This window comes from Gopherus evgoodei, chromosome 6 (genome assembly GCF_007399415.2).
Source record: "Gopherus evgoodei ecotype Sinaloan lineage chromosome 6, rGopEvg1_v1.p, whole genome shotgun sequence".
Lineage (NCBI taxonomy): Eukaryota > Metazoa > Chordata > Testudines > Testudinidae > Gopherus > Gopherus evgoodei.
This window is the reverse complement of record NC_044327.1, coordinates 47,765,286-47,792,770: the sequence shown is the minus strand read 5'-3', so window position 1 is coordinate 47,792,770 and position 27,485 is coordinate 47,765,286. Positions and strand designations below refer to the sequence as shown.

At 42.7% G+C, this 27,485-nt stretch overlaps 1 protein-coding gene across 7 annotated transcripts in view; it reads right to left on the bottom strand.

The window, feature by feature from the left end:
• AOPEP (aminopeptidase O (putative)) overlaps positions 1-27,485 on the bottom strand; it is a 350,923-nt gene that overhangs the window by 2,623 nt on the left and 320,815 nt on the right. For all 7 annotated transcript variants that reach the window (XM_030566094.1, XM_030566098.1, XM_030566100.1 and 4 more), the window contains 2 exons: positions 27,268-27,384; positions 1,161-1,247 (listed from right to left, as the gene is read on the bottom strand). In XM_030566094.1, the coding sequence (XP_030421954.1) occupies positions 1,161-1,247; positions 27,268-27,384 (204 nt within the window). The remainder of the gene's footprint in view (positions 1-1,160; positions 1,248-27,267; positions 27,385-27,485) is intronic.

Genomic DNA, 27,485 nt, shown 5'->3' with positions numbered 1-27,485 from the left:
TCAGGAGACTAATAAGAGCTGCACTGCTGTAGCAAGATGGAAAATTGCAATCTATTGTCATGAAAAAATACAGCATGTTTGTCTGATCAGCCATTAAAAAAAATCTCATATGTTGCAAGTAAAGATTGAATTGTTATAATTCAATATATAGAACATAGCAGCACCAATAATGTCAGAGAGTGTGTATGTACGATGCATGTACATATTTAAGTTAAAAATTGTGAGTAAAATAAATGTGAGTGATCTTGTCAGAACAGTGTGATTTAGGCCCTACTGCATATATATAATAGATACAAGAGGTAGGATTCTTTGACCTCATCAACAACTGAGCAAGAGTTTTACAACTATGGTTAAGCATGTAGTTGAGGCTTAACCTAGTTATAAAACTATGTTCTAGCCTAAATCTCTACCTGAGCTATAACCTGGACTGTTAACTTGATTATAACAAGGTTTTTGCTCCATCCACATTCATTGGTCAACCTGTTAACTTGGTTTGGGTGAAAAAGAGTTTAAATTGCTTAGCCAGCATTATTAAACCAGCATCTTTTGCCTAGAAAGACAGGACCCTGGAAACTACTTTTGAATATTATAAAAGCCTGATAGTGTAGGTCTCAGATGCAGATATCTGACAAATCACAGCTAGAGAGTACCATATATACTTGTTCATTAGCCCTTTTGTTTATAAGCGACCCCCCCAAGATGGTTAGGTAAAAATAGAAAAAACTGTATGACCCTTTCATAAGCTGACCGTATATTTCAGGGGTTGGCAAACTTTGGCTCCTGGCCTATCAGGGTAAGCTTCTAGCGGGCCTGAATGTTTTGTTTACCTGGAGCGTTCACAGGCATGGAGCCCCTCAGCTCCCAGTGGCCGTGGTTTGCCGTTCCCAGCCAATGGGAGCTGAAGGGCTCCATTCCCGTAAATGCTCCAGGTAAACAAAATGACAATGTATTAGATATTCAATTCAATGATTCCACAAAGTTTAAAAATCATCAAATTTTGGTGTAGGCCCATTTATAAGCTGACCCCCATTCTTTGATGCGTCACTTTTTTACCAAAAATAATCGGCTTATGAACGAGTATATACAGTAAGTTAAAATCAGTTTATACTCTGACACAACACAGGGTGATTATTTTGAAAATGTTAATAAATTAAACTGACCTGATCTTCCTTGAGGAATTTCTCAATGTCAGCATATCTTCTTCTATATTTGTGTTTAACAACAAGCTCACACCACCGATGTCGAACCTTTGGAAAAGGAAAATACATATTAAACATGCATACTGTGTTGGTGTACCTGATACAATGTCACTCAACTTTTTTAAAATTTTTAAAAGTTTAAAAATTTTTTAAGTGTTTTAGAGGAATGGCAGTTTATGAAACATTTTCAAGTACTTTAGTAGGGCTTGCAAATCTTGCTTAAAAATCTATGTGCCCCTAAATATGGACACAAATGAAGTTCCTATTTTTAAGGGCAGATGCTGTTTAGAGCATTGACTCATGTGCCTCTATAAACCATTAGATCATTAATACTCATCTGACACACTAAAAATAAAATGTGCTTCTATAGTAGGATCTTTGGCCTCCAACATATCTGGATAAACAAGCATCTGTAACTGTCAAACCAATCCCAATCATAACTTAAACCTGTTGAATCAGTGAGTCTGTTATTTTCAAAATAACAATTATTCTACAAAACTACTTCTAAAAAGTTACACTTAGCATTAGAATAAATAAATACTTTTTTCCTTTTCTCATCTAGTTTTACAAAAGAGGAAGTTATTGCTTCAAAGCTCTGGAAGCAGACATAAGATACAATTGGATTATTTCCTTTAGGCAAGTGTCTAACCTAGGGGGCATGAGGCTAAAACACATTTTTGTACAAATTTTATCTGGGGGATAGGTGCTGCATCTATCCTGGGATGAAAGGGATAAAAGGTAAATGAAAAAACATGAAATAAATAATTTACATTTCAGCAAACCAAAGTTTTGCCAATACAGCTTGCCAGAATGTGTCTAACATCTATTCATACTCAAGTTGCTGATTTGCTGTACCGAATGTACTTCAGTGAATGCAGTTATTGGCTTATGCAAACTGTAGAGAATAATATTGCTACTAAAATGGGCAATATGGCCAGTACAGCTTTCGAACGCAGGTTCTTTACAAAGCGTTGGCATGCTTTACATTTCCTTGCATTTTGATGTCTTTTTGATTTGTTTTTAACCATTCACTTCTGTGGCTTTGAGGCCATGGCTACACTTACAGTTTTGCAGCGCTGGTAGTTACAGCTGTGTGCATACAGCTGTGTAGGGCCAGCGCTGCAGTGTGGCCACATTTGCAGCACTTGCAGCGCTGTTGGGAGTGGTGCATTGTGGGCAGCTATCCCACAGAGCACCTCGTCCCATTTTGGCACTGTGGCTTGTGGGAAGGGGAAGGAAGTGTGCGGGTCTTTCCGCTTCCTGTCCCAACGCCCCGTGATGCTTTGCTACACATTCCGAGCAGTTTGGCGGCATTGTGAGTCTGCAGCGCGATTTCTAAGATTTCTGTTACAAATGGAGCCTGAGCTGCTGAGGACCTTGCTGATGAATGTTGCCAGCACATCACGCATGGCAGTGGAGCTATTCCTTCAGCTGCAAAGTGACAGTGAGGAGTCAGACGATGATATTGAAATGCCTGACGCTCAAGACACTCAATTGCTTGTGGCAGTAACAGACATGCTTAGGGCCGTGGAATGGCGCCTTTAGGCTCGGGAAACCAGCACTCAGTGGTGGGATCACATCGTCCTGCAAGCCTGGGATGACGAGCAGTGGCTGCAGAACTTTCGGATGAGAAAAGCCACTTTCATGGGACTGTGTGCTGAGCTCGCCCCTATCCTGCGGCGCAGGGACACGAGATTGAGAGCTGCCCTGCCAGTGGAGAAGCGGGTGGCTATTGCAATCTGGAAGCTGGCAACTCCAGACAGCTACCGATCGGTGGCGAACCAGTTTGGAGTGGGAAAGTCCACCGTTGGAATGGTGCTGATGCAAGTTTGCACAGCCATTAATCGCACCCTGCTAAGAAGAACTGTGACTCTGGGGAACGTGCAGGACATTGTGGATGGCTTTGCAGAAATGGGTTTCCCTAACTGTGGAGGGGCAATAGATGGGATGCATATTCCTATTCTGTCACCACCCTACCTGGCATCAGAGTACGTTAATCGCAAGGGGTATTTCTCCGTGGTTCTGCAAGCGCTTGTGGATCACCGTGGGCGTTTCACTGACATTTACTCAGGATGGCCTGGAAAGGTGCATGATGCACGCATCTTTCGGAACAGTGCCCTGTTCAGGAGGCTGAGGGCTGGGACTTTTTTCCCAGACCGCAAGATCACAGTAGGGGACGTCGAAATGCCCACTGTGATCCTTGGAGACCCCGCTTACCCCTTAATGCCATGGCTCATGAAACCGTATACAGGGAAGCTTGACAGGAGCAAGAACCGGTTCAACTAAAGGCTGAGCTGGTGCAGAATGACTGTGAAGTGTGCTTTTGGCCGTTTGAAAGCCCGCTGGAGGTGTCTTTATGGGAAGCTAGGTTTGGGGGAAAGCAGCATCTCCGCTATTATATCCGCGTGCTGTACCCTCCATAATATTTGTGAAGGGAAGATGAAACATTCAGTGAGGAATGGACCTCCGAGGTTCGACGCCTAGAGGATGAATTTGCACAGCCAGAGAGCAGGGCTACTAGAGAGGCCCAGGAAAGGGCTTCAAGGATTAGGGATGCCTTAAGGGAGCAATTTGATGCTGAGAGCCAACAGTAATGTTTGGTGCCTTTGCTGTGCTCCTTTCTACCTTGGGGTACAATATTTACCACTTCCTGCAATAATAAAACGTATTGTAAAAGCCATAAAATCCTTTATTCAAAGTACAGTACATAAAAGGCCAGGGGGGGTTAGGGTGGTGGACTGTACATTCAGAGGTTTGAATATGTCCTGTTTGGATTACTGTTCAATGTCTGCTGCACTTCAGGATTACTATGCTGCAGAGTAATGGGGGTGGAGTGCACAGGGTAAGAATTGTAGTTATCAGGGCTGGTAGGTGATCGTACAGGTGTTGGGGGCAGCTGAGGGTAATAAGAAACTGGCTGCTGGAAAAAGGTGTTTTGTGCAAATACTGGGGAACAAGAAAGAGAGCTTTGGGAGGGGTGTGGGTTACCACGGTACAGATCTGCCTGCATGGCTACGAGAGACTCGAAAGACTCAGTTTGGCGAGCCAGGAGGCTTATCATCTGCTTTGAGGTTTTTTTGGTAGCCAATTCCTTTCTCCTGCTTTCTGTTTGCCTCCACTCATACATTTTCTCTCTCCATTCCTGCGTCTTCCTACTTTCTCTGTTGTAGTGAATCATAACTGCTTTGATCAATTCTTCTTTTGATTTTCGTGGATTTTTTCTCAAGTTCTGCAAGCGACATGAGGCCGGTGAGCCAGCTGCATTAGTCAAGGTCACTAAAAAAACATAGATAGAAACATGTAATACACAGAGGCTACATTGTTTTTATTATCACACAGTGAAGGAGTTTGTAGACTTTTTGTAGCATCTTTCCCACATACCTAACATAATACAGACAGGCCAGGGAAGCGAAGGCATGGCGAGCAATGGGGTGAGTGTTTCTGCCCCGACTGCACCTGGGAGGGGGAATTGACCGATGGGTCACTGGGGTTTATCTGCACTGGGTACAGGAGGTAGCTGGTGTCCTGCACAGGGGACAGTAGTGAACAGGAAGGTGGCGAGCTGCTGGCGGGGGGGGCGGTCCGCGTAACTGCCGGCCAGCTGGTGGGGGGGGAAACGCACAGCTGTGCTGGCTGCCTGCTGGGAAGGGGGGGGGGGGGAAGACCGGAGCGCACCGCAGGGCTGGCTGCCTGCCTGCTGGGAAGGGGGCGAGGAGAGACCGGAGCGCACCGTGGGGCTGGCTGCCTGCTGGGAAGGGGGGGGGGGAGACCGGAGCGCACCGCGGGGCTGGCTACGTGCTGGAAGGGGGTGGGGAGACCGGAGCGCACCGCGGGGCTGGGGGGGGGGGGGACCGCGAACCTGGCGCCCTGCACTCAAGTATCCCTAAATTCTCAACAGGGTTTCCTACTGCCAGATATATCACTGCTGCGTGTTACCTGGGAAGAGAGGGAGGGTCTTCTACAGCAATGTGGATTCCGCCCTGGCCCCTATGCAGCTTGCCTGTGTGCAGCCATGGTCCCCCCACCCCTCGCTGCACAGTGGATCGGACGAGTTAGCCTGACTGGGACAAGGACCACGGTGGCTCTCCCTATAAACTTGCGAAAGCGCATTGCCCACGCTCTGACTGCAACTTTTCAAGAGATTACCGAGGCAGATTACAGAGACGTGATAGAGCAAATCAATGGGCTGTTCCACGTTTAGGCATGCATGCAGGCAGCCATAACCCAAACCGTCCTCTCCCAAAACATAAAAATCTGCTTACCCCGAGCACGCTCCTCAGCTTCTTCCTCACCAGCAACTTCCAGCTGCTGTGACTGGCTAGCCTCCTCCTGGCTTGAGAAGAGCTCCTGGCTGCATGCCTCCTGGGACTCTGGGGTGTCTCCCTCCACGCCAGTAGCCTCACTGTCGGCTTCCTCTACACCCTCCCCCACTTCTCCCTGCTCTGAACTCTCCATCGTGCTCCTAGGATTGGCAGTGGGGTCACACCCAAGTATGGCATCCAGCTCCTTGTAAAAACGGCAGGTTGTGGGGGCAGTTCCTGAGCGGCGATTTCCCTCACGGGCTTTGCAGTAAGCACTGCGCAGCTCCTTAATTTTGACCCTGCACTGCAACACGTCCCGTTCATGGCCCCTTCTCAGCAAGGACTGTGATATCTGCCCATAGGTATCATAATTTCTCCTTCTGGAGCACAGCTGTGCTTGCACAGCTTCCTCACCCTAAACACTGATGAGGTCCTTTGTTCGGAATTGTTCCATGCTGGGGCTCGTTTGGGGCATGGAGGCATGGTCGCTGATTGATTGCACTCCACACCTGGCTGAGCAAACAGGAAGGGGATTTTAAAAATTCCCGGGGCATTTAAAGGTGGGGTCAGCTGAGCCCAGGGCAGTGGAGTGTGCATGATTACCAGAGAGGCTTATAAGGTATGCTGGGATACCTCCTTACACCCCGGAGGTCAATAAAAGCGCTGGTGGGCGTCCACACTTGCTGACCAGCGCTGGATCACCAGCGCTGGAATCCCTACACCCGAGGCTCGACCGGGTGTACAGCCAGCGCTGCAACCAGGGAGTTGCAGCGCCGGCCGTGCTTTGCAAGTGTGGCCACATCCTAAGTTGCAGCGCTGTAACCCCCTCACCAGCGCTGCAACTCTCTAGTGTAGCCGTGGCCTGAGTGTCATTTTACACTGCATCACGGCTTCATCAGTTATACGCAATGAGCAGTCAAACATTTTATATTCTATTGGCACTGCATTCACTCAAAAAGAAAGCAGTTAAGTGCATTAAAAACTACTTGTATTACAGCTTGCTTTTACAGCCTTTCAAGGGAGAGGCAGTTTATAACAATCCATTTTTGCAGTAATAACAAAATGTAAGTAGTTTCAAGATTTTTGGCAGGTTGAGTCTAAATTATCTACTAATCCAGCACAAATCACGTCTTAAAGATAGATTTACCGATAAAAAACCCAGGGAAAATGAAAGCTGGAAACAGGTCGTTTTTGTGAACAATTTGGAGGTAGAAGAGGATGCTTTAGTCAATTTCAAGTTGTTGCAGGCTATTCCTTAAAGCCCTACAATCCCCCCAACTCTTTGTTCACCCTTTACCATTACTATAACAAGGGATACAATTTTGAATTTCTAAGGATTCGGCAGTCAGCCATCATCAGCTTTACATCACAGGGAGGAATTTCAGAGGCTTATATAACTGAATTGACAGGCTCATTAAAACCATTAAGTGCTGAATGGTCACAGGCTTCGGAAAAATTCTCCTGTGTCCTTGCTTTCTTCACTGGGTGGCCTCTTCCATAAAATTGCTGGAATGCAACTTCTGACTACAACAAGGGACTTAGGAAACTCAGGGTTGGGGGGGTAAGTGTTTGGGCTCATTTATTAAACTAGTAAAAATAAATATATAAAACAAACAATAAAAAGACTAATTGTGTGCTGGGGATTTAGTCTGTTTCTTAAAAGTTACTGCTGACAAGCTAAAAGTATTAGAATCTTACATGTAGCACAAACTCTCTGGCTATATGAAAGAAAAGAGGTTCTTATTGTGATATGTATTTTTTATATTTGACATTCTGCATTAACCTTCTTGTATATTAGATGTATCTCTTGCTAGTATATACCATATATACTCATTCATAAGCCGAAGTTTTTTAGTAAAAAAAAGGAAGCAGCAGAGAAGTGGGTCGGCTTATAAACAGGTATAGAGAGGGAGAGGTGGGACACAGCCCCTCCTCCCAACAGAGGGAGCAAGGAGAGGTAGCACAGCCAGAAGGGAAGAGATGGGGCCAGAGTCTCTCTGCTTCTGGCCATGCTGCTCTCCCCGCAGCCTCCGAAGCAGCTGCAGCTCTGGGGCTGGCAGGCTGTAGCCGTGCTGCTCAGCCCTGCTCCCCAGAGCAGGCTGTGGCTATGCCGCCCAGGTGCTGGAGCACGCTGCGGCTGTGCTGCCCTGCGCTGCCCTGCCCAGCCCAGCCCAGCCTACTGGAACATGCTGCAGCCGCGCCACCCGGTCTGGCCAGCCTGCTGGAGCAGCTCCAGCCAGGCCAGAGCCATCCTCCTCTGGCCCTCCCCAGATAAGGTGGGAAAGGATGGGATGGGGAGAGTGTGGGGGTCCCAGGCTACAGTTGGGGTCATGTGGGGTGTGGTTACAGGGGTCACTCCCCTGACCCCCAGCTTCTCCCCCCCCAAAAAAATTTCCCCACCAGTTGCTGTCCCGGCCCGTCAGGGTAAGCAGCTGGTGCACCGGCACACTTTGTTTACTTAGGTTTACCTCTGTGCCTGCAAATGATCGAGGTAAACAAACCATCTCTGCCCACCAGTGGCTTATCCTGATGGCCCAGGAGTCAAAGTTTGCTGTCCCTTGAATTATAGGGTCAGCTTATGAACGGGTCATAAAAATTTTCCATTTTTATGTATCCATCTGGGGGGGTCGGTTTATAAACAAATTGGCTTATGATCGAGTATATACGGTAGTGATCATCAACCACATCTGAAAAAAACCTGGAACAATTAAATTGCGTCTGTTTCCTTAGACTATTGCTTCCTACATAGGGTTCTTGCTCTTGGCACTAAGCCTCAGTTAATATATTTAGGGGAAAAAAAGAGATTAGCTGAATGAGAATTGGGACAGCACACATTTTTTTTTCTTTCTTTCTTTCTTAGGATCTGTAGAAATTATGGCAGTTTTCCAAAACTGAGGTGCAGAGAATCACCAGCTGGGATGGAAGCAGCATGTCTGATATCCTCAGATTGCATGTTCACCTCCTATTTTCACAAAGCTGAAAAAGGCACTTTCAGTGTAACAAACTGCAGGAGAACCAGTCATTATTAGCGCTTTTTCAAATACAATATTTCAATCATTCCGATCTGCTTTCTAATCCATCATATGTAGTGGACGCTGGTAAACAGTGGGTGAAAATGGTTTAGCTGCTAGATCAAGTCTTTTTGGCACCAAATGTAGTTTGTCCTAAACCACAATTGCAGCTAAACCATATTCATAAACCAGTTCAGATACATATGCTATCAACACAGCAACAGGTAATTTTTCTAGTAGATATCATGCACTAATCCCTCTCACATTACAATTTTTATGCACACATGAAGGAGAGAAAAAAACCTCCTTCAGTTCCTTGCTTTTCATCCAAAACTTAAAGCAGGCACCACCGCTTTCCTGTGTAATTAATGTGTCATATTTCTGGGCACTTTAATGAACATATATAAAAGGAAATATTGAAAACTAAGTAGTTTGTGGTGGGACAGAAGTAACCATACTCTATCCTGTGTAGACTCTTCTGTATCCATCCCTCCGTGGTGCAAAGGAAGAGGGAAAGGGAAGCAAAGACTCATCGGTGAAAATAAGAATTCACTACTTTTTTTCCCATATTGAGAGCCATGTCAGACTCTCTCTTCTTGCTCTACACATTTCTCTGTGCTCTTCTGCATAGCTTAGAGAGATTCACCGTATGTTTTTTTGGCTAGTTACATCATATTCAGCACAAACTGAAGCTGAAAAGTAATTTATAGCAACTCTTCCTGTTGCTGCTGGCAGAGTTGATTGTGCTTTACTTTGTCTGGCCCTTATGTACTCCAGCTCTGAAATAACACCTGTAACTACACACAAACACTGGGTCTGAGTTTGGCAGCTGCTGGACCTACAAGCTAAACTCTGGAATGTAATTTATTTTTTCAGCCTCAGAATCTAAGTTTATGGTTGTCCTTTTGACTGTCTCAACCTCTGCCTGATGCTCAGGAGGAGCGAGGAAAAGTGATTTGGGGGATGTAGAACTGTCTGCAGGTCTTGTGGGAGGTCAGGTTCCTGATGGATCATCTTGCGCTACTAAAAATGGTTCTTCCCTTCCAATTGATATTATGGATTATGCTGAAGTGACTACCAATTTTCCATTCAACAGCTGAAAATTTCCTGTAAATATATATGAACTTTGCAACACATTCCACAATGTTGTCAGCACAATTTGGGTTCATGGACTGTTGCAGATATGTAATTTGAAAACATGCCATTTCAATTTAGTAATCAAAAGAAGTTATCAGAGTGGAGGGTTATTTTGCTTTGTTTTGCTATCCTTAAGAGGAAAGTCTTAAATGAATGCTGTTGTCAGGTTGCATTTAGCCCCACATTTAAAGCTTTGTTTGGGGGGGAAAAAAAAGAGAGAGAGAGAGAGAGAGAGAGAGAGAGAGAGAGAGTTTACAGAAAACAAAGACCAATAAAAATGTTCATTTTTAAAAAAAATTCTAAGATTTAGACAAATGGATAATACCCTGCAGTGCTGTTCACAACCCAAACACTGTAGCATTTTGCTAGTACAAATGAACTTGAAAATAAAACTGACTAGAAATCAAAGTGACACTGATTAGTTTATTTTCAAACCCACAGAAAAGTAAAATTCAAAACAAAAAGTAAAAAAGAGCTTATTAATATAAAAATAAATTCTTAAATCTGTTATTACTAATATAAATATAGTAAGAAAATTAGTTTTTACAAATATGAGCCAACTTTTAAATGGATGCTTAAAGCTGAGATAGTAAATCCATATTTAAGTGCCCTGATATTCAAGAATGCTGAATGCCCAGCAGCTTCCCAATGACATCTTTAGTATGAAGACATTTTTAGACCATCTCAAACAGTCCTTGAAGTGAAACAATCAGTTTTAGTATTTGAAACCCACCTACCCTCCAAATGATTACAGAAATCAAACAATGGCCAGACAGGCATAGTTAAAATACACATACAGCTTATACAAAATATTGTAATGATTGAGGTCACTGAAAGCCTCCATCATACACATGCAAACAAGGAAACATACATGCAGAAAATATTTTACCTCTGAGGCTTGCAAATAAGATTTAGAAAGCAAGTAATTTAGACCATGCATTTTATTAAAAACAAAAAAATCTAAAAAGTTTGTACTAAGCTTTTGGTCTGCAAAATGGAGACTAGCTTCAGGGAAAAGAGTAAATATTGCTAATAGCTGGATCCAATTAAAAAAAGCTCCAGGAGACAACAAATCTAAATCTCAGAACAAAAACATGTTTTGAGACCCTAGAAAATAGAGGTTTCTTTAAACCTGAGTACACTTAGTAAGTATTATAGTCCAACTGAAGTTCCAAACAGAACATATCTTTAAGTCTTTTTGGTCCAAGTTATTTACCAACCATGTGTTCAACTACACTATTGAAACTAAATGCATGTAATATGAAAAGTTAATCTATAAATACTGCAGTAACTAACCACAGATAAGTCCACTGTAAATATAATGGACAACAGGAGCTAGAGATTCTTTGCAGACTTCAGTCTTCTTGCAGAAGGAGAAATACAAAGAAACTTTTGCAACTAATCAAACAATGGATTATTTTTAATTAATGAGGAGGAAGCTGAATATCTCTGGTGCCCCGGAATGCTGGCCTGTTGATTAGATCATCACAGATTTCTTCCATCTGAAATTATTTCCTTTCAGCATAATTCTCTTTTCCTAGCTCCTCATAGACTGGATTCAGCTATACTATCTATAATTAGGGAACACTGCTGAGTGCCGCAGACTAACATTTTGGATTTAAAAGTAGTTTTTACAATTGGTTAGGGCAGAAAACGTATGGCTTAGAAAACTGCCCACATTTTGCCCCATTATTGTAACAAAATATTTTAACGATTTAATGATTTTTTCTATATTCTTGTACTCACTTAAATTTTAAAATATCAGAGATGGCTGCTATTTTAAATTAAAATTAAGTAGTTGCACCCACTCACTAGGTTTCATGCTGTAAGGTTTGGGTTTTTCAAATGAACATTAGTATTTGGTACTTAGACTCAGGGTTTTTAGCATGCAAATCCCATTTCAATAGAAATGTACTCCTCAGTAAGGTTTTCAGGGATGCTGAATCAGCTCTGAAGGAGGTGGTGTTGATAATAATGTACAGATCATGTGTGCGCTAAAATTGCATTGACAGCGTATCAGCTCAGCAATGTGTTAAAATATTCTTACTAGACAAAATCCTATTAAATGTAAACAGAATGTATTCATCATTCTTTTGTCAGTGATTCTGCAGCTGGAGAATACTACATGTGCCAGAGTTTGTCATTAAGAAGTACAAGCAGGAAACTACCTAGCAGTTTCAGTCATTGTGTATTTTGCCTTCCTTATGGTGTCAAAGCTTTCATTGCAAGTAAGTGACTAAGTTAAAACACGTAATTCTGTAATCCCCATATGTCCTTTCAGTCTGCCTATTCTCTCTGCGTTTCATTAAATTCTGACATACAACAGAACATGACTGCATCTTTCATTAGACACAGATAAAGTGATGATAGGCTAGTGATATATAGCAAGCTCAGAGAAGAACGGGGCAAAAAACCAGTACAAACACTGATTAGTGCAGCAGCTTCAACAACTGTGGGAAGAGAGTCCCCCTCTATGCATGAAGACTTTTCTCATTGCGTTTCCATTTATGGTGCCATAATCTCCCTCACATGGAGCAAGGCTTCTATACCACAATGCCTGTGATATAACGAAATGTTTAACATAACATGCAAACTGAAAAACGTCTTTTAAAAATAAACTTTAGTTAAAAACAAATACTTGAACCAACATGTACTTGAACCAAACGCTTTCCTCCCGCTCTCATTTTCAGCCTTGCTCATTCAGGATGTTTGTGTGTAAGTGGCAACAGGCTGGAGATGGCTGAAAAGATGTAATCAGCTCCACCTTCTACAGCTGTTTTGGAAATATTTGTTTAATCTTGTTTTGCTGCAGTGCCATTGGCTTTTGGAGTCACTTCTACATAGTGGTTACCTTCGTGCACCACTGCAGACCAAAGACTTCCTCTGCTCCCACAGATCACACTGCAGAGTAGGGGCAAGAACCATGCCCCACTTAGCCAATGGAGAATGACAAAATCTCCATCTCCCCCTCTGATTTTACTACTATGGCTGAAACTGCCCAGGGCTCAATTTCTCAGCCATAGTAAGTCTGACCATGAACCTATAACTCATCACCTGTAACTCATCAGCTATGATGTGATGTCTCCAACATCTGAATCAAGTATATGCATGCTGTATTGGGACAGATGATATCTGAAGCAGGTACATACTGTCTAATTCTCAGGGATATGGGGTAAAGCCCATAACCCTTAAACTGCCAAAAAAAAAAAATTAAAAGTGTTGCTGTAGCCATGGTGGTCCCAGACTATTACAGAGACAAGGTGGGTGAGGTAATATATTTTATTTGACCAACCCCTGTTGGCAAAAGAGACAAGCTTTCAAGCTACACAGAGATCTTCTCCATGTCTAGGAAAGGTACTCAGAGCATTACAGCTAAATACAAAATAGAATCGGCAACAGATACCACCTACTATAAAGAAATCAGAGATGACTTCACACTACAGTTCACTCAAGAATTTAAAGATATTATCAAATCCTTGCCCAAACATCGAAATACAAGCTCATGCCCCATGAAGCCACCCCAGGAATCTTCTACACATTTCCCAAGATACATAAACAAGGAAAGCCAGGCAGGCCCATCGTATCAGGCCACAACTATCTTACTGAAAGAATATCAGAACTCATAGAAACCATCCTCGAACCACTCACCACACAAAGGGCCATCTTCCTCCAGGCCACAACCAACCTCCTCCAGAAACTCTGCAACATTAACAACCTTCCTCAGAACACCATCCTTGTCTCCCTATACAACATCCCTGACAGCAATGAATAGCTGCCTGTCTCAAATATCTACAAGATAATGGACAACATTCAGATATCCCCCGCAAACACATCCATTTCATTCTCACCCATAACAATTTTACGTTCAGCAACAAACACTTTCTCCAAATTATGGGACCAGCCATGGGTAATAGGATGGCTCCCTAATACATCAACTTCTTTGTGGGCAACCTTGAGGAAGAATTTCTGAAATCAGTGATATACCTGAGATACAGCGTTAATATTTTCATCCTCTCGACGGATGACCTCAATTTCCACTACAACTTCGATGACCATCACCCACCCACCAAACTCTCTCCAGGACAGTCCTGTGCCAGCATCAACCTCCTGGACACCACAATGAGCTTCAACAATGGAACCCTACAGATTATATACAAGAAACCCCTGGATCACCACACTTACATTCATAGATCCAGTAACAAGAAGTATGTTATCTACAGCTAGGCCCTTAGATACCGCAGAATATGCTCCTGAAAACACTCAAAATCGCCTTCACCAAAAAAGGACACTCTACCAGAGGAGTAAATCACATCATGGAATGGGTGACCCAAATACCCCAAGAGAATATGCTTCAATACAGGGGGGGAAACCTTCAGCTGCACACCTACCACCCCACACTAGAATCTACAGAGTATAATTAAACAATTACAACCCATACTAGATGGACACCACATCCTGGAAGAAAAATCTTTCCCCGTTTCTGGCTTCAAACAACTCACCAACTTCATCATCAGAAGCAAGCTCCTCATACATCAGGACCCGCCAGCTCAAAGCAGCATCAGACCCTACCAATATAACAGGTGCAAAACCTGTTGACATATTTCCACTGCTACAATGATCAGTACCCCCACAACACACTTTTGAAGATCTTTGGGTCCTACACATGCCTATCACGTGTGGTTTACATTGTTTAGTGCACTAGATACTCCAATGACAACTATGTTGGCAAACCCAGACACTCACTGTGCTCTCAAATGAACTCACACAGAAAAATGATCAGATAAAAACACCATATCACCAGTGGGCAAACACTTTTCATAAAATGATCACTCCATACCTGACCTCTCAGTCCTCATCCTCAAAGTAAATCTGCACACCACCTTCATAAGATGAGCCTGAGATCTTAAATTCATAATTTTGCTAGACACTAAAAATAATGGTCTTAATACAGAAACTGGATTTATGGTTTCTGTAAGCCACTGGCCCCCCTTTTTTGTCCTATGACTACAGGGGTGTTAACAGGCTACTTCATCTTGAATGGTTCCTTAGAATGTGTGTTAACTATTTTATGCTAAACATTCTGTTTCACCTTGTATTTAGCTGTGACACAACTACCTTTCCCTAACCTGAAGAACATGTGCAGCTTGAAAGCCTGTCTCTTTCACCAACAGAAGTTGGCCCAAATGAAGATATTATATTACCCACCATGTTCTCTCTAATTATTATTCATGTTTTTAAAAACTGCAAATAGAAGAAGTTTTATGTTCCATTCAATAAAGAGAAAAACAACTTTAAGTACCAACTGGCCAGCACGTCATCCAATGTATAGGTTTGATGACTAGGTACTATCAGTATCTAAAAATACCTTCTTTCGCCTCCACTTTGCTAGGAAACTTTGTCCCTTCCTCCCAGACAAGCAACGTGGTCCATGAATGTGTCACCTCTGGCTTCATTACTATAATTCACTGAATTGGAAGTGAAACATGAAGAGGATGCACAAGCTGTAGCCAATAAAGAATGTGGCTGTCTATTTCATGTCCCTCCACTGGCTCCTAGTTTAAGACTTGAGTCCTAATTTTCAAAACAGGGAATGCATCAAGCCCCAGCTACATTAAAAATCAAATTCTGATCTATGAACCAACGTAACAACTGTGCTCCTCTGGTACAATGTAGATCACAAAGTCCAGGACAAAGCCTTTTCAATCATGGGGATCTGGCTATGGAACAATCTCTAGAAGAGATCCGGTGAATCCAGAGTCTAACCACCCTTAGGAAATGCTACAAAACTTTCCTCTTCCACAAGGATTTCCACTGTAAGAATGACACTCTCAACACGGTCACCCCCTTCCATCTCATAACCCTACCAAACAAAATAAAATAAAATAAAATAAAATACTCCACTTCAAAAAAGGAAAGCCAGAAACTAGCCTGGAGCAGCGAACCGCAGCCTGTGGGGGCCACGATCAGTTGGACCTGTGGATGCGGCAGGTAAACAAACTGGCCCGGCTCGCCAGGGGGTTTCCCTATACAAGCGGCGTCCCAAGTTTGGGAAACTGTCCTAAAGGATCAAACAGGAAAGTGTTCCAGATGAATGAACTGCTGATTATGGGAGGAAAAGTTCAGTTTCTCACAGTAGTATGAAAATAATGCATTATACAGCGATTTTCTCCTCAGAAAGGTAAGTACCCCTCTACCTCGATATAACACTTTCCTCAGGAGCCAAAAAATCTTACCGTGTTATAGGTGAAACCGCGTTATATTGAACTTGATTTGATCCACAGGAGCACACAGCCCCACCCCCCCAGAGCGCTGCTTTACCGTGCTATATCCCACTTTGTGTTATATCGAGTGGCATTAAAATGGGGTAGAGGTGTACCATATATTCCATCAAAGATAAACATTTTCAATTCCACTTAAAAAAAAATCTACACACAACCCACTCTCCTGACTGTAACTGTTCAGATACTCTGCAGGCTGCTTGGTCATGCCCATCAACAAGGGATCCATATGCTTTAGTCATTGCTTTTTCAGAACCCCTTTTGGGAGCAGGAGTGGACTTTACCAGTTTTGGCATCCTGAAGGTTTGCTAGTCTCTAAAATCCAGAAGAAACTGGATCTGAATCGGACCAGGTTGTACTGACATTACCACAGCTGGATAGTGTTTGCCAACAGTGGTGCCTTTTTAATATGCACTTTCCTACTAGGAACTGGACAACCTGAACTGAGCTGAGTGGCCAGAGTGAATGGCCTATGGAGGCTGAACTAAGTGAGGGATGGTTCCTCTGACTTAAGGCGGAGGCATATCAGTAGGACTGTACAGAGAAGCTTGCTCTCTCACTGTCCAGGTGTGTGTCTGGTTGACAGAGGACTTCTGTGTCCAAGCATGTCAATGTGACACCTCTCACATACACACACCTTAAGGAAATAAACCTTAAGGGAAATATGACTTTATGCTGTAAACTCAGTAGACGCATACACCTTGTATTGAAGTGAGAACAACAGGGTTTTATTCAGAGGTTTCCAGTTTTGCTCACTCACTCACACTCACTCATATTTCCAAAGACTCTTTACCCCAGGTAGAATACAGCATCACAACCCTATCATTTTAACTCTTGGTCAGAGAAAGAAATGTAGCAAAACCGTAGTGGGGACAAAACTGTACCCACATATTAGGAAGTTAGTCAGTTACTAAGCAATAGGGTTTGATCTGACTCATTCTACCTAGATCTTATGTTCTTTGAGTGTGACATAGTTTCCTGCTCTGTGGTATTGTCCAGAGATAACCAGGATCTACAGTCAACATTTTAAGAAATGAAAAAGCACGAAGCAAGCCATCGAGCATTAAAAATAGTAACTGCGAATAAAATTTATCTTTAGAAATTGCTCCAAGTAAAGAGTTGTCAATTACTGCATTAAGAGGGTGTTCCATTAAAAGCACAAATACAGCTACAGTCTTAAGCTGCAACAATCAGGAAACACAAATCCAGACTGTTGAAGGCACTTGTTTGTGTTTTTAAACCACTACATGCTCCTTAACATCCTGGCAAATGCATAAGGGCCATCACATATATACAAATAGTATAACCTTTCAGATTTATGACAAGGCCAGGCAGTTTGTATTCCAGCACTACTACTTCCTTGACTGCCCCACAGCATTGTATAAACAGTCAAATATAGCAAAAGCACCTAATTAAAAAACAAAACAAAAACAAAAAAACAGTCACCTCATATGGCAGGTTTTAGAAAAATGGAACTAAGCACCAACCTTCTCTTTCTTTGCTGCTTTGGATAAAGAACAAATAGAAACAATTCCATATTTAGATCTCTCTTTCAATCTGCTCCCCACTTTCCAAATTTCACTGTGCTGTTGGGCTGCCAGAGGAGCAAATTAAAAACTCAAAAAAACAATTAGGAAAATAGTGGATGATAAGTGGATGACATAGTATAATGCACCAATAAGGCGCCTGGAACATTTCACTAATGCCACCCAGCAGCAAATGAAATCACTTGGAACAAACATGCACAGCTGTTGGCTCTTTGAGCTGTTAGGGAATGAGGGAGGGCTGCTGATTGGGGAAATGGTATTTTGAGCCCCCAACAAATTTTGCACTATAAACATGTTCCTAGGACAGGTAATGCTGATTCCAGGATTTTGTGTACTTCTCAAGTGGCAGGAAAAGCCCCCATATTTTTCATGCAGCAACAAAACAAGCCCAAATAATAGCTACTGGTGGTTGTTAGATTATCCTTTGGGCAAGCTTACAAATTCATCCCAAGCACATCAATTCCGTTGTGGCAGATACGAGAGCCAATCAACCCAAGGGACATTCCCATTATCATTATTGGAAGCCTTTTTCTTCATCCTGTTCCAATTCTCTTGCCTCACACCCAGCTCTGCAATGTCCTGAGCCTCATCTTTGGAAAGGGAAGGGTGTATTATCAGAAACCACTCTTTCAATTTTCTTTTCCCACTCACAGCAGCCTCCAAAAGATCATAAACTCTACTGATTTCAATTGGAATTACATCAGGGATTAATTTGGTCCCGTATGTTTAAATACAGAATAAAACAGAAAACTGCTTTAATCTAACGGATCTAAATTTAAACACCAGATTTTATTTTGCATCCCATTTTAAAAAGAGAAAGAAAATGTAGGCAATATGGGCATTAGTACAAACTGCATAGTCCCCTCCTCTGCCTCAATTCAATGTGTGGATCTCATCTCTAGAAGACACTGGCTCAGTACAAGTGTTGTATAGATACTTCCCCAGTTATATGCAATGCTACAATACGAAACACTCCAGTGTTTTGCTCTGCAGTCCAATATGACCTTAGACCAGTTAAGACAGCTAGGAACTGGGACTTCTTGTCCTCAAAGCAGGCTATGTGGAGGTATTTGCAACCTGATGACAGAAACCTGCAAGTTTTATATATAGTATTAAAAAGTACATATGTATGGTGCAGAGGGCTACTGAACCATTTTCACCAAAGCCCCAAGCATGCTCAGAGACTGAGAGTTAGTTGGTGAACTATTCTGAAAAGAAAGCATGCTAATTCCCTCTTTCGTTAGTATAGCAACATGGTCTGACCCTTCCTGACCAATTCCCATCCTCCAAGAAGCTTTACAATATACTGTACAAAGCTTTATTCCATAAGAGTGCTTTCTAACAATGCTCAATGACTACCTTCAAGACAGCTGGATAACAGAGCACAAGAATGGGCTTAACTTAATCATCGGGAGGAAGGAGAGAGAGAGAGAGAGAGAGAGAAAGAGAGAGATTGTGTTGTAGTTCACCTGTACCTTTACATTTGCCAGTATTTTATGATTTAAGAAAGCTCAATGGGCTGAAATTATTTTGTTCTAAACATAATTCTCACTATTTTTAAGGCACCAAACACCTTGTATTGTTTATATTAGCGTGACTGGACCTCTGTCAGTGAAATAGGATGCCACCAATTTATGGTCGTGGTTTCATAGGCAGACTTCACGTACAATGAAGCAGTTGTATAAAAATGGCAATATGCCACCCACATGACGTATGATATTATGATCTTAACTCATTACACTCACATTTTCTGCAAAAACAATTACAGTCTCGCCCCTCTCTCTTCTCCCCAAAATCTGCCACCTTATGATCTCGAAATAAAGGGGAAGAGTTATGAGCTGAATAGCATTTCAACCAATTTGCTGAAGCAAGAAAAACTAACAACACAATTTCCATCTGCCACGCAGGCAGCATACATTACAAAAAAGTAAGCCAGTTCTGTAGGCAGGAAGGAAAGAAAAACAAACTCTCCAGTGAAGGTAGTGGGGAAATGTAGCATAAAACTGTTAGTTTCATCTAAATTCCACTTTTTCTATCACCAAGTCTACCATAATTAACTAGAACATAAAATACAGTTCTAGATGGATCAGTTCAGCATCAAATAGAACTGACAGAATCCCACCTATCCATTCCCCCTGTTCTGTAGCATACCTAAATGGTTTTGTAGACAGATCTCTCTGTCTCATCACCTTTGTTATTGCTCTGTAGACTTGTTTCCACGGCCTCTGGTCTTTTGGTTTTATAGACCATCCCTGTCCCTATCTAGAATAAAGAACCAAGAAAGCTAATTGTGGAAATAGCTTAATAAGAAGACTGCTTATTGCTGATTACCAGCATTTGTGACACACAGCTGTAAGCTTTTTCTACTGTCTCAGTTAGGCTTGCCAACTTTCTAATTCCAGAAAACCAAACATTTTTGCTCTGCTGCTTCCCCAGGACACGCCCCTACCCATAGGCACTGACTCCATGGGTGTTCTGGGGCTGGAGCACCCACAGGGAAAATTTGGTGGGTGCAGTGCCTCGCCCACCTCATCTCCGCCTCCTCCCCGGAGTGCACCATGTCCCTGCTTCTCCCCCCGGCACTTGCTGCCACAAAACAGCATAACAAGCTGTGGGAGTGAGAGGGGGAGAAGTGGGAACATGGCACACTCAGGGGAAGAGGCAGGGCCATGGCAGGGATTTAGGGAAGGGGTTGGAATGGGGTAGGGGTGGGGCGAGGGGATCGAGCACCCACCAGCGCCAGGAGAAGTTGGTGCCTATGCCCCTGCCTCGCCCCTTCCCAAGTGCCCCCCCCACTCACTCTGTCGCTTGCTCTCCCCCACCCTTTCTCACGTGCTCATTTTAATGACAAGGCCCAAACAGGCATGTTTATTGTTTTGTTAGATATATTATGCTAATTTCAGGTTTTATTTGTTATAGGACACTAGAGCTGGTAGCAAAATAGTCAAAAAAGGGTATTTTTTTAAAAATGAAATTTTGCAAAGGTTTTCATGATTTTTTCCCTCCCTTCTTCCCATTTTTTGTAACTAGCTCCATGTTTTTTGTTCACTAAAGTTATTGTAATTTTGTGTGTAGAATTAGGACCATACATTATCACAACTGATAATTAAAGTCCCATTCCTGAAGCCCAAATACAAATCCATAGAGCACAACCGCAGAAATGCACACCTGTCCAGATACCTGTATAAATAAATCTGTAGAAACTGACTCCCATGGAGGTGCGGGGGGCTGTGACGGGGAGGGATGCAGTGAAGGGGATAGGGGCACAGCCCCATTCCCAGCACTCGGAGATGGGGGTAAACATACCTTGAACTCCTGGGTGCCAGCGATGGGGCAACAGACAGACCGCGTTCGCCACAGGGCATGCACTGCAGCTCGAGCCCAGCCATGTGAGAAGAGGGCCAGGCAGCCGCAGGAGAGGCATGCTACACAACCCCTCAACAGCTGCCCACTGAGTGCTCATGCACCACACTCACACTAGTTCCTCTCCTGCCCTAACCCAGTCAATGGGAGCTGTGCTTCTGGGTGGGGGATGGGGCAGCACGCAGACCCCTCCCCCACCCCCCGACAGCCCCTAAGGCTAGGACCAGACATGCTGACTGCTTCTGACCTGAGAGCTGCGTGGTGAGGCGGCTAGCAGGAAGCCTGCCACCCACTGCGTCTTGCTGTGGAGCGGCCAACCAAACAGTCAATGGCCTGGTCAGGGGTGCCGACTGGAGCTATCAGGATCCCTTTTTGACCGGGTGTTCTGGTCTAAAACCAGACACCTGGTCACCCTAGTGTCAATATGTTTGTGACTAAATTATTCAAATTCTTGTAGTGAAACTTCTAAACTAGGTTTTCTCAGCCTACATAAGCATATCAAAAGAGACACTGTCAAGGTTATTAGGGTTTAAAAAATGTTAACTGACCTTGGGCAGTGGGTGCACCTGGAAAGTCCCAGCTTCTGCACAACAAAAGTAGGTTTGTTGTTTTTCCCTCTCCTTTCAAGCCAATCTATCCTTTCTCCCCAAATTTTAAACACAATGGCTGATACATAAACATAATACTCTCTAAGGACAAGCAAGCCCATGCATGCACACAGGCTAGATGATATTTATTATTAGGCTAAACAATCTCAAGGAATTGTGAGGCTTCAGTCATTTGTAAAGCAGAAACAGAGCAATAAAGTGGTGGCCCATTGTTCTGTGACTACAAATAAAAGGCAATTGTATGCAGGAAACAATTAACCAATGAAGAAAAAAATGCTTTTTCTGTGGTTTGGTTACTACCAACATAGACTGTAGATTTCTTTATAGCAACTTCTTCAAAAACAGGAGAGGGGGAACCCCACATAACCAAATCTAACAATGCTATGAGAGAAAAGAAAGGGAATACGATTGGGTTAGGGGATCTAATAAGGAACAAACAGTCCCCAAAATATCCCTTAAGCCTGAAGAACGGTTAGGAGACTGCAGCTTTACGCGCCCTACAACTAAATTCTGCAATGCTCATCTGTAAAGTCACCAATGCTTAGAATATATGTCTAGGGAGCACAGGTAGCTCTGTCTATAATTCTATCAGCCAAAGCCTCAGCCCAGAAGGAGAATACGACATAAGTAGAGCTAAAGGGAACAAAGGATTTTGGCCATACTGGAAGCCTCTTGGATGCTGTATTCAATCCACCTACACAGTCCACACTGAGCTGCTTCATTTCCTTGTTTGGGGGCTTATAACGAAATAGCTTCTGACCCCCAGTTCAGGGGTCTGTAAAATCATGTCTATCGTATGTGCGAGGATATCCATTTGTGTATGCAAACTAGAGCATGCAACCACAAGTACTGTGGAATTAAGAAGACCCACTAAAAACTTTGGCCATAAACTTCTAAGGATCTAACCTAAGCCTTTAAAAACCTAGAAAAATTGTTTTTCTGTGTAAAATTGAGCTTTGCATTATGCTGATTTTTTTCAATAAGTGTCTACTTCTGGTAGAAAATGTTGATATTTTTGTCAAAAACTGAATCCCCTGTTGGGTTGCCTCATGGGAGTTATAGTTTCATGCCCTTATGTCCCAATGCTCTTCTATGGGCTGGACTCCCCTGCTGGACTTCATCTCCCCTGATACACCACAGGCAGTCATTGAACACGTACTCTGACCAAGGACTACCTTATCACCTTGCAGGAAGCAACATGGCAAGAAGAAAGGGAAGGAGAGGCAGCAGAATAATTCTTCCATATAATTGGCTCTCACCTAAGTAACTGCAAGGAGGCACTACATTGGGGCAGCTGAATCACTGCAAGATAGGAGGGATATACTGTTAGTACAGTTAAGCAAGCATCCTAGACCATGCGAGGTCTTAGACAGGGTAACATGACATGTGAGTACTGATAGTCCCACTAGAACAGCAGTGTCCCACATCTGGCCCTGGAGACAGTGTCCAACAATGGCAGCCAAGGGCAATTGTGTTATGCATATTTGATTATGAAATGACAACATATTCCCTAACTGGTGTTTAAATCAGCCCATTGCTGTGGAGCAGGTAAGGGGCTCTGGAACAGCACCTTGTGAGCTGGGACTACTCTGGGCAGCTGCTTTCTCTTTCCTGTTGCAGCTGCTCAGCACCCTCCTGCTCCAGCAGGGAGGAGTGTAGCTCTGGTAGCTCCCTTGCTTGCTTACCAACTGGCATGTGGCAGCCCAGTGACAGCAAGGCAGGAGCTTGGCTGGTCATGCCGGGGGGCGGGGGCAGGTTGGGAGAGAAGCTGAGAACTATCAATTACTTACAGCTTCCTCGATACTCTGCCCCAGCACAGTTTAGTGCAGCCTAGGTCTTGCTCTAGCTGTTGCAGAACAGCCACAGTCCCTTAGGGACTATAAACGAGCTGGAGATGACTGAAGTACAGTTCAGATGTTAGCTCTGTGTCACATGAGGACTTTCCCTGCTGGGGATTTCCTGGTGTATGGGACTTCTGGGTGGCACCTGCTCCTTTTGAGTTGCCCAAGTGGCACAAAAGAGAACAGAACAAGGCCGATAATCTGTCCCCAAGTACTGATTCTGGCCCCTTGGTCCTTGTGAAATCATGTTTGACCCTAAGGCTGAAAACCCCGGACACCCAAGTGCTGCACAGTGGGGAGGTGAGAACAATACTGCACAAGGGAATGACCCATTTCATAGCAGTTCGTATCTCACAGGAACATACCTAGACATAATACTGGAGTTTTTTAACAATAGGTTAGAGAAACAGCTCTCAGGCGTGGTCAAGTGATTACTTAGTCTCACCTTGAGTGCAAGGGACTGGACTGGATTGAGGTCCCTTCCAGCCCCACACTTCTCTGATTCCATACAGTGCAGTGTGCAAGCACAGGTATGTTTAGAAGAGAAACACTGGCTGGAACAGAAAGCATGTTCAACTGGAAGGAGAAAGGTTAATGCTTCACAACTGTGTATAAAGGCTTCAAGAAACAGAAGCTGGAAGGAATGGTCTGTACTGTACTCATATATGGTGAAAGGCTGAGCAATAATCAGTTCACCTGCAGTGTTTCTGAAATTCAGAAAAGAGATTTACATCTCCAATGAGATATATGACAGGGAAGTCTGTATCATACATGTGAGTGAGCTACAGAGTAGTTCAGGGTCAAAACAGGCAATACATGCACACCCAATCTCCATACATACTGGACTCGAGACCTTATTGTACAATATATTCCCTTTCTGCTTCTGTACTGGTTTCAGTGTTATGTTGATGCTGCTGTGCTGAAGTATCAAAGCAGCAATCTTTATAAAGAACACCAAAGTCAAAAAAAAAAGGAGTGAGAGAGAGAGAGACTCTGAGAAAAATGTGTCTTATCTCAATCTGCCCAGAGTGATGAAAGCTGCCAGAGGCATTTTGTCTTCTCTGTTCTCCTTACCCATCTCTCCACACAGCTGACTGAGGTGAGATTATTTAGACTCCTTGCCTCCCCCAAAATTAGCAATACAAAATCTGAAATGGATACACACATACACACTAAAAACATACGCCCGAGTGATATAAATTTCGCTGGCATAAGCGCTTGTGTATACAGTGCTGTGTCGGTGGGAGATGCTTTCCTGCCGAAATAGCTACCAGTGCTCATTGAGCTGGTTTTATTATGTCAGCGGGAGAGCTCTCTCCCATAAGCATAATGTGGCCACATGAGTGCCCTTACAGCGGCACAGCTGTACTAGCACAGCTGTGCCGCTGTAAACTTGTAAGTGTAGATACGGCTTTAGTTTACTAGCAGGAGAAATTAATATATGTTTATATTCCTTCTGTTGCTAGAGTGAGGTCACTTTGCTACCTACAGTACTAAGGAAGGTGTACTGGATATTCCATTGACAACTTCTGCTAATAGTAGGATCCATGTACCATGCCTGTTTTAAAGAATTATACCAGTTTAGCACACTGTGGGTCTGATCATGGCTAATCTCCAGCACGAGAATTAATGTAACTGGAAATAATTACTTCTTAATAATGAAGAAGTTAGTGTACTTTATTGAACTGTCTGCTGCTAGCCAGGAAATGAGAATGTTCAAAAAAGATCCTTCATAAAAACCTGTGACACTAACAGCTTTCATTTTACTTCTATGCCTTCAATTTTGAATGCTTACATTTCTAATACTCACATTTTGAAGTTTTGTTAATAAAAGTAATGGAGATCCTGTAACTATATAGGTTTAACTATAACAGATTAATGTCCCAGTTAATCAAACTTAGACACCAACAGCTCAGCTAAAAGCTTGGACTGGAATCCTGCAGTTCCATGTCCCAGTGTCTTTATAAAGAAACTCTGCTCTGCACTTACTGTAGTTTGAAACATGAAAGGTCCCATCTTTAGGTATGTGACAGTGTGTTAACTAATATTCCCTTTAAAGGGCTGTATGTGTCTCTGATCTGATGACTGGTAAAACTCTAATGGTAATGTTATCTTAGTTGTACTTCTTAAAGGTCTCTTAAGCCCTTGGTTTCACCTTGTATAATAAAACAGAGATTCTTTTGTTGAGGTCATAATTTTGTTGCAAAGAGCGAAAAAAAATATGAAAGATCATTGGTGTGCAGTTAAGTAAAGCTACAAAAAATCCCCAAGCCCCTTGATTTATGTAGTTTATGGAGGAAAAACAATCAAAACAACCCTAAACCCAAGGTCTAGTAGCTCACAATTCACTGGCATGAAATAGAAACACTAGAGCTCCCGCTTTGATCCTACTTCCCTAGTTATTCCTCTTCCCATTATAGAACTCCTGACATTTCATTGGCATTCATCTGAGATTAAAATATATCCTAATTCCTATAAATAGAAAAGTCTGTTTGAATACTAATTAAAAATAAGTCTGGCACTTGGAAACTCTAACAAACAAAAAATTAAAAGCTGAAATAAACAGCAACAGTTGAAATGTCACCTGGCAAAGTTTTTTTGAAAAAGGCTAGACTGCAGTTTGGAGTTATACAGGGCTCTAAAACATACTATGTCTACTTAGCCATTTTATACATGAGCCAGATTTCACTCTTTCCTTCCATTTTAATTACTAACAAAATTTCAATTATAAATGATAAAGCACATACAGTGACTATCTGTGGTGTTCACAGTAGTTTTTAATTAAATAGGAGTTAAATATCTTAAGTTTAACAGTGCTCCTTCATTATACTGGTATGAACATATTCTCCTCAATAACTAACCATTTTCTGTTTATGAACATCTAACCAGCATCTATACATCTTCTCCCAAACGTCCTTTCTCTGAACTCTTGTCTACTTGGGGTCCAGAGCCTGCAAGCATTTACTACTGTGAATACTGCTTACTACCATGAGCAGTCCCATTGACTTAAATTCTCTTAGCCTGATAAGTCACTGAGACTATTGCACAGTAGTAGTGTTATTAAGTTTTGGATCAAAAGGGAAGCCATGGTATGGGAATTGTGCTTTAATGGCTGTGGTTCCCAGACAGAGTGTCTGGGTGAGGCACTGTGAACATATTATTATGCAGAGCCAGTTGAAACTGGACACAGAATAAAGCACAGCTCTTGCAAAAACCTGACATACTAAGTGATCGCTGATCTCACAGTTAACACTATGTCCGGTAGTAAGTGTTTGCAGGATCAGGCCCCTAAGTTTGCAAGCCCTTGGAGCACATCTATATCATCATGTAAATAATAATTTCTCCCATCACTGTTAAACACATACTGCAATTAATGGATGCAGCTGTAAAGATCTAGTTGCTCCTTGGAACTCATATCCCATGCACACAGAAATAATTTTACTCTCTCATAAAAGCACAATTTTATATTATATAAGTCAGGCCTGAGTGCTAGCTAATAATGAGCTGATCAAGTGGAACAAGAAATTTAGACCAAAACAAACATGCATGGTCTCATTCTGAGGTCTGACACTTTATCAAAACCATACAAGTTCCAGTATACAATATGTATATATGAAGTAAGCAATTTTAACATGTGTGCGCGCATATCTCTTAAAGGCGTGTGTACTGTTCACATATACACACATAATGGAGGCTATGCAAACTGGCTGTACTAATTATTTTAGATAGTCTAACTATAGTATGCAAACATATACGTGTATACACAGTATACGCTAATATCACACATTCACACAGGGAAATACAGAGTAAGGCAAGGCATACTTACCTGTTGCTTCTTCGGTAGTACATATACACACAATTTTAGAATTCTCTAATGGAAAAAGGAGCTTGAATGGCCCTGGATCCTAATGGAATGTCAATATTCCTAGTCAATAGCACAATGACTCTGTTTAAGATTGCCGTGGGATGATTAATGAATTACCTCTGCATCCTGCTCATCAAGGTGGTATGTTTTCTCTAAGCACTGCAGAGTCCTGAGACATAACGTCTTCTCCTCCAACAGAGATTCCAGAAGTAAGACCAGCTGGTCCGGGAGAAGCTAAGAGTAAAATACATGTATTGTCAGAATAAAACTCTGCTTACTAAGCGATAAAACTGACATAGACCAAAGATGACAAGGCTGGGATAACCTGTGTAATT